We start from the raw sequence: 14605 nt of genomic DNA, 5'->3' as shown, positions 1-14605 counted from the left end.
TGTCTTAAACTGCTACAGTCATAGATTAGTAGTTTTACAAATATAACCTTCTGTAAACTATTATCAGCGGCAGCAGGAATCTCTTTATTTTCTCCTGTGGATTTGCTGTTGGGTCATATATACCTTTATCTGAATTATAATCTGTCTTCACAAGTGATAGTCACATAAAACAATCAGTCCTGCTGAAAATAATTATTGTTATTTTTATGTTTTGTTTTTATAACAACAGTTTTATATTACATTTCATGGAAAGCAGTTCAAATCTTAGCCATATAATGAAGAAAGGATTTCCCTCCCCCCATTTTAAGACTTGTTGAACTCTATGAATACTCTAATCCTTTTGCTAGTCAGCCCTAAAATTTACATTGGTAAAATCTAGGTCTTCCCTGAAAATAAGGGCTTTAAAAAGCCCTTTGGTATCCTTTCATAGAAACTAGAACTCTTAATTATCTTTCTCATTTCAGATACAAGCCACACATAAGCAAAGAGAATTGGCTACTAAATCATGGGAAAATTTCTTGGCCAGAACATCAAATGCTAAAGCTTTAAAGGTAGGATTTTTAAAATATTGTGATATCCACAAAAAAGAGCCAATTCTTGACAGGCAGACTTTTTCAGGAATAAATATTCATTCACCTTTTCTGATGACTTTTCTGTAGAATACCAACACTGTTAGATCCTCATACAATGTAGGATGATAATTGTGCATTTTCATAGTTACAGAAGATGCTACTTTGAGTTTTATTTGCTCTAGCAGTGGGAAGCAAGGGTGATGATAAAGGAGGTGATCGTTAGCCAGGAATAAGGAGAAGAAATGTGCTTCTACTTTCCATTTTGAGTCTTCCTATTCATTGATCATTTCTGTAAGAAGCAGAGTGAAGGACAGAAAAAGCTTGTCTGTGTGACCCTCTCCCCCAAGGGTATTTCTCTTCCATGACCACCAAAAGAAAATTAAAACTTAAAATGAGAATTGAGGATAAACATCCTTTGGGAAAATGTGATAAGCTGCTTCAGGGATGAGCTAGAAACTAATCTAAAAAGTTTATAATGTTGATTGTTTACTTGAAATATGTGAGAAGCACCATGTATTTCCAAAACCTCATTACTTTTCCCACTAATACTTTGGATATGTTTTCATGTAATATTATAATTCTTTGACTGGATAGGAAATTGTTGAATGTTAAGCTAGTCCATGAAAATAGTGAAACCACATTAAGGTAGCAAAACCAAAGAATAAAACTTCACTCGAGGTACTGTGTCTCTGCCTTCTCACTAAAAATTCTTCCCAACTTTACTTATAAAATATACTCACAACTGCCTGTACTTTAAAGAAATACTTAATGAAAACCAGCCATTCCATACAGATCATTTGTTACCTCAAATTTCACCTGTTCTAGTGCCTCAACTACTGAGGTTGAACCTGAGTCTAACAAATTATACTATTTATATTACTGTGTGAAATAGTTAAGTGTCTTGAATTAGTATCCATGCAAAATATTTTGAAAACCTGCATCGCCTGAGGTAAAGCTAGTAGTTTATTAAATTATGTACTAAAAATTGAATGTGATTTCCAGAGGACCTGCTTTATTCTTTGGGCATATATGACTGATAACTCTGGAAATCTCAGTAATGTTTTCAGGTGACTGGTGTCTTCTGCAATGTATAAAAGATGTAGCTGACTATAACTATCTTCTTAGCCTAAGTGAGTAAGTTCAGGTTACAGTGCTACTTAATAAACAGTCCAAGTAGAAGTCAGGCACAATTAAATGTACTTCACATACTTCATTGCAAATATGATACTTAATGTCTTAATAGCAATATTACCTTCTTTCCAATTTAAAAATCTTCAGAAAGCAAAGAGACTTCAGGAGAAAGCTATAGAATCCTCTAGATACAGTGAGCACCCACCAAATGCAGTATTTCACAGGACAGATATTAAAGGCCTTAATACAACGGTAAGTTTTGTTTTGTTTTGTTGCTTCATAATTTTTTTACTAAATACTGAATTTAGACTCCTAGAATGTTATTTCCATGAGGTTTTTTTCTCATATTTTTTTATTCTCTTTTTCTTTAGTCAAATTTTACATAGTTAAGGCATATTTATCTCAAGAATACCTTCACTGTCACCCAGTACTGGTTTAGACCTGATCAGCCCTCCAGGATTCCCAAGAAACTGTTATAAGTTTGTATCTTTTCCAAAGTCAGCTTAAGGATGAATGGGTTTTTCTTTCATTGAAAAATTTTGTAAGTGAATGCTTAGATATATACCTTTTGCTTTTTCAGGTGCCTTCTGGTCGGGTAGTAACAGTGGAAAGCACCCCTGCCCGATTACTGGGAGGACCTCTGGCTGATACAGATATTGCTCTTAAAAAACTCCCTATTCGTGGAGGAGCCCTACAAAAGGTGAAAGCAGTGAAAACTGTGAATGAGTCAAAGAAGAGTGTTCCTACATAAAATAATCTACAGGCATTCTGAAATAAATTTTGCTTATAGTTTTTTAGTTAAAAATATCTTTAGAAACATAAAGCAAATATTTTAGTAAAATACTATGAAAAAATAAAAGTAAGCACATATAATTTATTTGTATTGAAAATACCTACATATAGCATCAGAAGAATTGTCATCAATTTCTTTGGAAAGATTACTAATTCTCTTAATTGAAATTGTAAAACATATTGTGTCAGTTAAAACTCCTTTGGTTGCATGTGAACTACTCCATCTGTTTTAAGCCAATAAAAACTTTTACAGGCTCTATAGCTATCAAAACTAGAGGTCATTTAGACTGCAGGCATTGCTGCATCTAGGGACTGAAACTCTGTGAGGAGTATCTTCTCCTTCCCTAACAGTCCCTGAATTGTATTCTCCCGAGTTGATACCCAGCAAAGAAGAATACGTGCCTGTCTTTCAACAGTCTCTGCAACTGCCTCTGCATCTTGGGACCCTTGACTGGCCACATGCCCACTCCTGAGCCATTCACCATGACTTTGGCCAGATCAGTACTGCCTACTTCCAGAGCCAGAAGCAGGCTAACTCCAACCAAAATATATGGATGGGGTGGGAAATCAAGATATTGTTATCATATGTGAATATAAATACTGGGCAGCAAAAACATTTGCAACAAATTTGCTGGTCAAAGTAAAACATCGCTGTTATTAAAAGCAAATGTTGGGGCAGCCCTGGTGGCGCAGCGGTTTAGCGCCACCTGCAGCCCAGGGTGTGATCCTGGAGACCCGGGGTTGGAGTCCCACATCCGGCTTTCTGCGTTGAGCCTGCTTCTCCCTCTGCCTTGTGTCTCTGCCTCTCTCTCGCTCTCTCTGACTGAATGAATGAATGAATGAATGAATAAATAAATAAATAAATAAATAAATAAATAAATAAATCTTTAAAAAATAAAAGCAAATGTTATTCATGAGCTAAACAATAAAAATTTTTAAAAATGCAGATGGTTTTACTCTTAATACATAAATATGCAAACAAACTCTAATGCTATTTTTCTTCTTTAATGGGGAAGGGGAGGCGACAGTGAGGAAGTATCTTCCCCCCTTTGGTGTTGGAGGTATTTTACCAAAAAATAGGAGATAGATGCCTTAATGCTGGATGTAGAGCAGAGTGTCTCCATATGCCATTAAGAGATTTTCATAGTCTGTCTCCATTCCCATCAACCCCCCCAACCCCAGGAAGCCACAAAGTTGAGTTCATGTCCAGGACTGTGAGAGACAAGATCTTGTTTTCTTAAGTAGGGAAATATACTGGAATTTGAGTCTAGATTCTAGGCACATAGGCACACTCAACAGTGTACTGGTAAATGTGTAACAATAAGCTCTTCAAGGGGAAAATGCCCTCATTTGTAGTGTTTGCCAATTTAGATGGTATAAATACTCCCACTGTGACCAATTACAAGCAACCAATATGATGCTACTGAATGCAAAGTTGGGAAAACATGCATAAAATCCACTTTATCAAATAAAAGAGGGCTCCATCACCCCCCACTGAGCCCACCTTTTCCTACTTCCTTCTTCATCCTCCTCTTCCTCTTTCCTTTCCCCAAACTCACATTCCTCAAGGAATTTTCTATTATCCCCATCTGTGAAGGTAGCATAATCTGCAATGAGGGGAGAAACTGCAACTGTTGTTAATGTTCTAATTAGAATGAGTTGACAGTACACCATTAGCTAGCAGCTTCACATCCTGGCCCAGCAGCCCATTGTCCTTGCAGCCTACAGGAGTAGAAAATGTATATCAGCTTACCAGGGAACTTTGCATCTCCTGAATCATTTTCTCTATCATTGCCACCACCAAGATACTGGAAGGTATATTTTGTTCCTCTTCCTCACAAGAAGCCCTACGCACAAAGATTCCATGAGAGAATAGTTACTGGGACAAAAACAGACATGGATAGAGACATGCAATGATGAAATGACCATATGGAAAAGCACCAGATATACCTCAAGTATACCAGATACAGAATCAAGATGAAGTGTCCATGGCTAAGAACAATAAATCTTTGCATCATTTTGTAGACTATAAGCTCCTTTTTCAGTTGTTAAGCTCCCTAAGGACAAGGTAGAAACCACATTTCATTCATTATTGAAACCAATAATACATCAGTAAATAAATTATTAAATAAGTGTGATGGCAGCCTCAGCTCCTGACAGCCTTTCCCTTGAGCTCCGCAAAGCCCTGAGCTCAAAGGAAGATTCATCCAAATATTAAACACATAATGCCAAACACAGACATATTAAAGTAGTTGAAATGTATTTATTCCATCCAGTGATAGACCCTCTCTAAAATGGCAAGACATAAATACTATTACATTAACTAATACTTTTATTATTTTTTTAAAGATTTTATTTATTTATTTATTCATGATAGAGAAAGAAGCAGGCTCCATGCTGGGAACCCAACACGGCACTCAATCCCGGGACTCCAGGATTGCACCCTGAGCCAAAGGCAGGCACTAAACCACTGAGCCATCCAGGGATCCCAACTAATACTTTTATATAACCAACATGTAGAAATAGAATTGATATTACTTGGCTGAATATAATTTTTATATGTAGTACAACTTGATATCTCCAAACTGATTAGGGCTGACTACAATTAAAATAATCAGTGACAACTTGATATCTCCAAACTGATTAGGGCTGACTACGATTAAAATAATCAGTGATATCTGTGGACCTTTCCCCTGTGCTGTGCAGATCTTACCCATCAGGAAAAGAAAAGGTAAAATAGGGCAGGTTGTTACTTAGCAGCCACTTAACAGTTGAAGAAATGTGAGTGGATGGAGGGTAGTGTTGCTTAATCCAGATACTTGCCCTTAGTAGACAGACAATGCATGGAGTTTGTATATTACAATACAGCCACCCTTGCAGTGAGCAAGTGAATAGGCCTGATAATGTCACTAATAGGTTTCTCCTCACACCCTGTGCTCCCACACCATTCCTGAGCCCACTTAGCCTATCCAGACTGAAAAGCAGAGAATATATTTCCCTTCCAGAAGTCAGCTGAGACAAAATTTCAAGCCCTCAAACTGAAACTTCTGCTTATAAAGTAAATGAAAAGAAACTCAAAAGAATAAAAATGGAGTTTAAGGAATATGAATGAAATGTTTTTCCATACACTGCAGTAGTGAGATTTTTACCACATGAGGGAGCTCATTCCATGATTAAACTGTTAGCTAGTTTTTGCTTAGATTGGATGCAAACCAGTGAATAATCAAGTGAATAACTCATTCATCTCATCCTCAGTCTGTCTTCTGGAGCACACAGTACGTTTCATATCACAGGAAACTATCATGTTCAGCCTAAGTCTTTTCAGGTCAAATATCCATTTTCTGTAACCATTCTTATTTAATTATTACAGACATTATATCTGGCCAGCCCCTTCTGAAGTGCCACAACTTGTTAATATTCCTCTACACTATGACCAGACAAACTAAACAAAGATTTCCAAGTGTAGGAGGACTCATGAAGGACATAATGAAACTAGTTTTCCTTATTTTTGTACGCTTTCTGCCAACACAGTCTAAGCTTACTTAGACTTAAGCTTAGTTTAATTAGCAATTATGTTTCATAATTGTTTGTATTAAATTTACAGTCAAGGATGCTTTTTGAGAAAGAAAAAGGCAGCCCCTGACATTCAGGAATTGGCCTGGTATTATCAGGTCAAAATTCTACAGAAACACGTACAGCTCAGATCTTAATTTCTAAAAATATTCTCCAATAAAAGAAACCAGGGCTCCTGAGGAAATGGCTGGTTCCAGGGATGGGTGGAAAAACACAAGATAAATCTAGAACATCCTATAGAGTTCCTGATGACCAAAGCTGGAACAATTTCAGAAACAAAATAAATAATGTAGTGTACTGGATTATAATCCAAAGTATAAATTTAAAAAGTCTGTAAGTCCCTAATATAAATAAATGATGAAAGAAAAGGAATGAAGGAAGTGGACAACGGGGAGGGAGTGAGTGTAGACAAATCTCCCATACGAAGAATTCCAGATACTTTATGTAGATATTCCCTCTTCAGTAGGTGGGACATAACTGCTCATACCCTTAACTGTGGGTTATGCTTATTGACTTGCTTCCAAAGAACACAGAGAAGAGAAAATAACATTACAGTGGAGAAACCTGGTATACACTACCTTAGCCAAGGTTAAACATCATCAGTGACAACTCATGTTGATGACATATCCCTTGATCTGAAGTATTGAGAAAAGTACTTTACATTTGCGGTCTTCATCTCAAAAAGCCTATAAACTCAGTCTAACCATAAGAAAAATAATCAGGCAAACCCAAATTGGATATTCTGCAACATACCTGACCAGTACTCAAAACTGTCAAGGTCATCTTCTTAGAGCCTAAGGAGACAAGATAACTCAATGTAAAGTGTCCTGGATGAGATTCTGGAACAGAAAAAGGACATCAGGGAAAAACTAGTGAAATCCAAATAAAATATGAAATTTGGTTAATAATTTATCATTATTAGATCATTAGTTATGACAAACATACCATACTAATGTAAGATGTTAACTATAGGAAAAAATAGGTGAAGAATATACAAGATCGCTCTGCACTATCCTTGCAACTTTTCTGCAAACTTAAAACTATTCTAAAATAAAAAGTTTATTTTAAAGTTAAAAAATGATCTTTTGCCTCAGCTAGTCAGGTGATTTTGAATAGGGCAAAAGAGAAATATATATTGTTCCCCACTCAACCACATCATGACCACCATTTTTTAACTTATATTTTGATATCATAAAACTACTTTTGAATTATTATTTCCTACTGTACCTTTGTCCCGCTGCAATGGCAGCTCTGTGAGTCAAGGATTATTTAGCAGTGTACTTCCAAGCCCAGTGAGTTTTTGTTGAATGAATGAATAATGAAAAAAGAATAAATTTTCCATATGCAAATGGCATGATTTGTGCCAAAAATTGTGAGGTGGGGAGGGGATTTTATTTATTTATTTTTTAAGATTTTATTTATTTATTCATGAGAGATACACACACACACACACACACAGAGGCAGAGACACAAGACAGAGGGAGAAGCTGGCTCCATGCAGGGGGCCTGACGTGGGACTCGATCCTGGGACTCCAGGATCATGCCCTGGGCCAAAGGCAGGAGCTAAACCGCTGAGCCACCCAGGGATCCTGGGGAGGGGATTTTAAACAGAATATGATATCTAAGTACCAGCAAAAAGGCTTAAATCAACTGTTCTGGTTTTAGAACAACAACAAGGCAACAACAGTTTGCCTTGTTTTGGCAAATGTCCTTATTTTTACTATTTTTAATAATCCAGTGTAGCCTGTAAATTCAACTAAGAGGACTAGAAATCCATTTTGCAATTAACCCATTTTGGAAGGCTAACAAGTTTATTAACACTAAAAAGTTCATCATTGTTGTAATCACTATGGTGATGACAACTGGTTTTGTTTTTAGGCAAAAAAAAAAAAAAAATTAGGCAAAAATTATCTGGTTTTGCCTTATGCCATTGAACTTTTGAGCTTTGATCATTTGCCCACAGGTTGTAAAAGAGATTCTCTAAGGAAAATCAATCCTTTGCCTCCATCTGTAGGAAATGAATTAGGCAACTTCTTGTGTATCTTTCTAGTCATTTGAATAAGAGAACACAGGACCTATTCTCAGCCAATTGATTTGATGAGGTTAGGCATCTGTCCTTAATTGTCAAGATAAAATATTTTCAATGTGGGAATTCATTAGACTTACAAATTCATATTTATCTGCAACCAATTATTATGTAAACTCAAGTATATGAAATACTTGTAAAATAATACTTGAAAGCTATGCAAGGGATCCCTAGGTGGCGCAGCGGTTTAGCGCCTGCCTTTGGCCCAGGGCGCGATCCTGGAGACCCAGGATCGAATCCCACATCAGGCTCCCGGTGCATGGAGCCTGCTTCTCCCTCTGCCTGTGTCTCTGCCTCTCTCTCTCTCTGTGTGACTATCATAAATAAATGAAAAAAAAAAATTTTAAAAAAAAAAAAAGAAAGCTATGCAATCCATTCATTCTTCAGTATTGGAAATTCTTTAAAAATTCAAAAAAATATAAAACTAAAAACATATTCTTAACCTGGGGTTCACGACCCCAAACCCCCAAATCATACACAAATGATTTACACTGTGTACATGTAACTCCTACTAAAGTGTCTATAACTTCATCAGAATTTCAAAGTGGTCCATAACTCAAAGGATGTCACACCCCCTCCACCCTTAAAAGTTTATTCTTGGGACGCCAGGGTGGCTCAGTGGTTGAGCGTCTGCCTTTGGCTTGGGGCATGATCCTGGGGTCCTGGGATCGAGTCCCCGCATTGGGCTCTCTGCAGGGGGCCTGCTTCTCCCTCTGCCTTGTGTCTCTGCCTCTGTGTGTTTCTTATGAATAAATAAATAAAATCTTAAAAAAAAAAGTTTATTCTTGAATCAAGTCTAACTACCAGTGGCACACTTGTTCAGTGTTATTTTGGGGCTTTTAAAATTATTTATATTTAATTGAGTTTGGGCGTGCGGGCATCAGCTTTCATTGAAGGGAATCTGACATTGCCAGGATACTTGAAAACACAGTGCTGTATTCCATGGTTGCCATTATGAAAACCCATGATTTTTTTTTAAAGATTTATTTATTTATTTATGATAGACAGAGAGAGAGAAGAAGAGACACAGGCAGAGTGAGAAGCAGGCTCCACGCCGGGAGCCTGATGCGGAACTCAATCCCGGGACTCCAGGATTGAGCCCCGGGCCAAAGGCAGGCGCCAAACCGCTGAGCCACCCAGGGATCCCCGAAAACCCAGGATTTTTATTGTTTCTTAGTCCTAGCAATTGCTGGGCTTCTCCTAAACATATTGTTTGGTTTTTCTTATCAACAATGTGAATCTTGAAACTGCTCATGAGTCCTTCTTCACCTTGAGAAGTAGGACATTTAGACCAATTTACAGCTACTATTTTGTCAAAGGTACAAGTTTTTACAACATGCATTTGAAAGTATTAATCTAAACTACAACTGTATATTATTAGTTTCCTGTCTTCATTTTCTATCATATTAGTTTCCTCATCTACTTCATGCTATCCTATTGCTTGGCATATATTTTTAAAGCTTCATATCCTCTTTGGAATAAGATGTGAGATGTAAATAGGAAATAATAATTTAAAAAACTAAAGACAAAAATTCTACCAGACTGCACTTTAGTAAAACAAAGTTTATTACCTTTGTTATTCTTTTTAAAATATGAAGACAATAAAGGTGACAACATAAAAAAATTAGTCCTTAACGTATAGAAAAACACTTTAATACATAGGATGGCTCAGTGATGAAATGTACATTTCAGAAGCCACTCAGTACACTACATCAAGATTAAATATTACTTTTTAGGACAATACTGGCATTAATTTTGGCACAGTTTTAAAGTCAACATTATGTATAAGATACCTTATAAAATTAGTTACAGCATTACTCCATTGACTACTGTATTTAAAAATATATTGCATTTGCATTTTAAATGCTTTTTTAAAGATGGTTTACAAAGATGCCTTCCAAATAAAAAATTATTGACAAATTATCTGAAAAGATGGAAATGCTAATTCAATAGCCATAAAGCTTTTACACATCAAAAAAATACAGCTTTCATAAATATTGAAGAATTAGAAATAACAATTTTGATAAATACTACAGGAAATATTTGACCTCAGAAATACTGATAGAATTAAACTTTCAGGTTGATGTCACCTTGCTTGAGGTATTTTCCCATGTTCTCTCTCTTATACGTAATATTCATGTTTTGTAAAATCCAGTCCTATAATATTAGAGAGGAGAAATTGTTAATACTTACTCTAATGTGACTCTTAATATTTCTTCCTTTTAAATAACCCTACTGAAAAAAAATTTTTAAAGCCTAACTATATGTCCTATGTTTAAAATTTCTTCAATAAATGTAATAGGAATAATTATAGTGTTAAATAGCTTTCTTATGAACTATTCATGGGGAAAATACGGTAACAATTTTAATGATCTACCAAATGTATATGTTATAACATCTCAAGATCATTTAGATCTTGGGCAGCCCGGGTGACTCAGCTATTTAGCACCACCTTCAGCCTAGGGCCTGGTCCTAGAGACAGACCCAGGAGGGAGTACCAGGTCAGGCTCCCTGCATGGAGCCTGCTTCTCCCTCTGCCTGTGTCTCTGTCCCTGTCTCTCTCTCTGTGTCTCTCATGAATAAATAAAATCTTAAAAAAAAAAATAATTTAGATCTCTATATCAGAGCCCCTCCAGTTGGTAAATAATAATGAAAATCAATTATATAAGAAAAAAATATGGCAAATTTGCTCACTTGTTGGCAAATAAGGATTAAATATTGAATTTTTAAGAAAACTAAACTGCTGTTCTCTTAAGTACACATTTAAATTACCTTCTGTTATCTTCTGTGGAAAATTATACTTGGGAGGCATCACCTGTCTTCTGCCCATTCCATGAGATCGTGAAAGCAAGCAGTCTACATACATGTCCCAGAAATCCTGAGCTATGCTTAAGAAGACATTATAATGTCTAGGCCGCTGGGATTTTTGCAAGAACAACATGAAATTCCAGAAAGCATCCACACTGTGCTGTATCTTGAGTTCCTTGAGATCTATCAGTGTCAAAGAGCAAGCATTCCAGCACCGGAAATCAATATCTTTTGTGATGCCGGGGCTGATGCTAGCAAGCACCCCCTTTTGAAATTCAAAATCAGCATTAATCAGACTGATCAGCATCATGCAGCCCAGTGGTAGGTAGAACCATCTTCTTGTGGCAAAACCCATATTCTATAGAGGAAAAAACAAAAAACAAGGAATATATTTTTTAAGTTTTTATATTTTAATTTAAATTCAAGTTAGTTAATATACAGTGCTGCAATGGTTTCAGGGGCAGAAACCAGTGATTTATCACCAGTGCTCATCCCACCAAGTGCCCTCCTTAATATCTATCACCCATTTACTTCACCTTCCTTCCAGCAACTTTCAGTTTGTTCTCTGTGTTTAAGGGTCTCATGGTTTGCCTCCCTGTTTTTATCTTATTTTAGTTTTCCTTTCCTTTCCAGTGTTCATCTGTTTCTTTTAAAAAGAATATATTTTTAAGTAAAAAAGAAAATTATTCAATCGCTTAATGATCTGCTTAAGCCTAAAAATTTGTAAATACATATATATTTGGTTTTGATCAAGCCAAATTTGCCTACTATGTATTGGTTGGTTTTCCTCTAAGTTGCCAACTCTCAGACCTTTCTTTGAAAAAATAGTTACAACTTGTTTACCAACCTTCTGATGAAGTCTTCTGGAGCCATTGAAATCCAAAACATATTTATAACAATGTGATGGATTCATTTCATAACAGACTTTTAGAGCTGAAAGAAATCTTTAAAAGCATGTGCTCCAACCTTCTCCCTTTACAAACTAGAAAAGTTCTTATGATATGGCTCTGCAAGTTCTCAGGTCTCCTCTCTCTCCCTATCCAAGACTCCTACCACAATGCATTCCAACTAAGGGGATCAGAATGGAGCCCATTCTATGTGTAACCATGAGACAAGGGTGTTCACTCTTTTTTTTTTTTAATTTAGATGTTACCAATCTATTAGCCCAAATGGTGTTGAATGCTCAAGCACTAAGTTTCAAAGTTACTGATGCTTCTTACATTTATTCATTGCAAAATATTTGTTATGCACTGATGCCTAGTAGGTCCCTGGCTTTTCTCAGGTTGTTCCGACCTGTTTGGAGAAGATTAACATACATACCTGAAGGAGCACGAAGACAATAAAGGTAATATAACTAATAAGATATAGTGCAGGGCCAATGGCATTCGGCAAAATCTTGGCATTCTCTAATGCTTCTTTGTACAAGTTTCCCTGCCAACTAACTGATCACTCAGCACACTGGCTACATAAGTGGAAGTCAAGGACTAAATTGGCTTTGAATTGCCACAGACCTTATTCCAGGATGGCCCTGGAAATGTCCCTGACAAAACCTTGACAGCCTGGATAGAGGAGTGGAGGGGAGAGGGCGCAGATCCAGAAGACTTAGCACCTCCTTACTGATCTACGGCTGTCTGACACCTTCCCTAACATAAGTTAGGATGAAGAGACAAATCAAAAGAAACCAATTTAAACTTGTTATTCGGGTCGTTTCGCATCGTCGAAAACTGTGATCCCTCCAAAATGAGCTGCGAGTGCCAATTTATGATAGAGTCCTAAAAGAAAAGGATTGGGCGGGGCCTGAGATTGTCTCCCACAAGAGTTTCGGGCTACGGTCCTGAGCCGCGCCCTCCGGGGGCGGTCATCTGGGCTGGGAAGAGGGAGCCCGAGCGCGGATCCAGTACCTCTCCCGCGCCGAGGCGCGCGTGCAGCGCGGTGTCCCGCGTGCGCTGCGCTGGCTCGGGGTCGCAGGCGGCTCCCACCTGGGGGGGACAAGAGGTCTCGGTGAGGGCTCCCGACGACTCCCGGACTTCCCAGCTCCCACCCCCTGCCCAGCCGGACCCACCTCCGGAGGCAGGCGAAAGTGGGGAGCGGCGATCCTCCACGGGCGTCCAGAGCGCTTGGAACTCGTCCTGTGCTGAAGTGTGCTGAAGTGTGCTAAGTGCGCGGCGCTCCGGGGCAGGGAGGCTCCGGGGCAGGGAGGCTCCAGGGCTGGGAGGTTCCGGCTCGCCAAGGGCGGCGCTTCGGGCTCTGCGGTGGCCTCGCGGGTGGCGCCGCGGTCAGCCCCGCAATCCGAACCACGCTCTTTTTCTAGAGAAAGAGTGAGGGGGCATAAAGTGGGTGGCCGTTCTCCCGAGGCCCAGCCCTCTGATTGCCCACCTTCCCAGACCCGAGACCCACTGGACCCGCCACGCCCTGCACTGGCTCGCTGCTATCTTGCTCTTCTCTGAATTTCTCGAAATTACAGCGGCTCAGGTCTTCCTCACTCTCTCCCTTACTTACTTTATTTCTCAGAAAATCCATCAAAGCAGTCAGTCTACTATATACCAAAGGTATCTCCTCCCTCCATCCTCCCAGCCCTATTCTACTATCCAGAGAAAAACTTCCATAAGGCTTATGGACCCTATGAAAATGAACTTCCTTGATGAGTTCTAACCTCTAACTAAGTGCCATTTAAATTATTAATACCAACACATACACACCTGCAACATACCTTCCCTTCGACCTAAATACACACTGTTTAACTCTGAGAGGTTTCTTTAGCATTTGGCAGAATGAAGATTCAGGGCAAGTCTCTTAAATATCTATCTGTATATTACGTATCAGTTTTAGCCTTGACACATCATTTGGACTATCTTTATGTTTAAGTCTGTCTTCTATGCCCAAATCCCAATAGCAATCATCACATGGAACTGTATGGGAAAATCAACCCAAAGCTAGTTGCCCTATCCCCACTTACCCTTAGGCAGATCACCCTTTCCTCATGGTCTTTTGAGCTGGAATGTTGAGACTACTGGCCAAACTCAACAGCCCAATTTCCCAGTAGCTGTCCTCCCTAAAGTCCACTTCTCCTAGCCCTATCACTCTTCAAAGCTCCACTCTGCCCTCCTCCACATATGTCATAATCATCATTAGCCCTGCCCTGACAACTCCTTTCCATGTCCCTTCCAACTCTAGGACCAGCTCCTCTACAAAACAGAACTGAGAAGTGATTCCTTTGCTCTGTTAAAGTAGAATGTACACAAATCCATCTCACACCAGGTTTTCTTCAGCTCTAGGTTTCTGGGCATTTCAGTCCACTATTAATCACAGATTCTTAGCAGAGTTAGCAGAGACATTGAAGGTGACCTAATCCAACGTCCAGAATCCCTTCTGAAGCTTGAACCCCTCCCTCTACCAAAGCTGTTGTCCAATTTGACTCGATCTTGGGCATTCCACTGCTATAAAGTAAGCAAAGGACGTAAATCAGCAATTCATAGGAGAGTAATAACTAAAATCTAGTATATATAAGACAAGAAGCTCATCCTCAAATAATACATTGTTTTTTCTAATTAAAGTTTAACAAAAATTGAAGCATTTGATATTCCACAATGTGAGTTATGCAATTATACAATATAAATTATACAATTTGATATTATACAATGCA

The 14605-nt window shown here is 38.3% G+C and overlaps 2 protein-coding genes across 21 annotated transcripts in view; one reads left to right on the top strand and one right to left on the bottom strand.

The window, feature by feature from the left end:
- Positions 1-3380, top strand: part of CFAP69 (cilia and flagella associated protein 69) — a 56352-nt gene extending 52972 nt beyond the window's left edge. For 6 of the 8 annotated variants that reach the window (XM_072784260.1, XM_072784259.1, XM_072784257.1 and 3 more), the window contains 3 exons: positions 465-551; positions 1851-1955; positions 2284-3380. In XM_072784260.1, the coding sequence (XP_072640361.1) occupies positions 465-551; positions 1851-1955; positions 2284-2454 (363 nt within the window). In that variant the 3' untranslated portion in view covers positions 2455-3380. Of the gene's footprint in view, positions 1-464; positions 552-1850; positions 1956-2074; positions 2183-2260 lie in introns of all 8 variants that reach the window. The other 2 variants (XR_012011065.1, XR_012011066.1) reach the window with 2 other exon arrangements.
- Positions 3144-14605, bottom strand: part of FAM237B (family with sequence similarity 237 member B) — a 37574-nt gene continuing 26112 nt past the window's right edge. For 4 of the 13 annotated variants that reach the window (XM_072784268.1, XM_072784266.1, XM_072784265.1 and 1 more), the window contains 5 exons: positions 13919-14399; positions 13025-13269; positions 12864-12941; positions 10927-11320; positions 9687-10311 (listed from right to left, as the gene is read on the bottom strand). In XM_072784268.1, the coding sequence (XP_072640369.1) occupies positions 10277-10311; positions 10927-11317 (426 nt within the window). In that variant the 5' untranslated portion in view covers positions 11318-11320; positions 12864-12941; positions 13025-13269; positions 13919-14399 and the 3' untranslated portion in view covers positions 9687-10276. Of the gene's footprint in view, positions 3319-3999; positions 4103-4248; positions 4343-4445; positions 4553-6821; positions 6908-9686; positions 10312-10926; positions 11321-12282; positions 12839-12863; positions 12942-13024; positions 13270-13918; positions 14400-14605 lie in introns of those variants that run through there. The other 9 variants (XR_012011068.1, XR_012011070.1, XR_012011069.1 and 6 more) reach the window with 9 other exon arrangements.

The sequence above is a fragment of the Canis lupus genome, chromosome 18 (genome assembly GCF_048164855.1).
Source record: "Canis lupus baileyi chromosome 18, mCanLup2.hap1, whole genome shotgun sequence".
Taxonomy (NCBI): Eukaryota; Metazoa; Chordata; class Mammalia; order Carnivora; family Canidae; genus Canis; species Canis lupus.
This window is presented reverse-complemented; position numbering and strand designations above follow the sequence as displayed.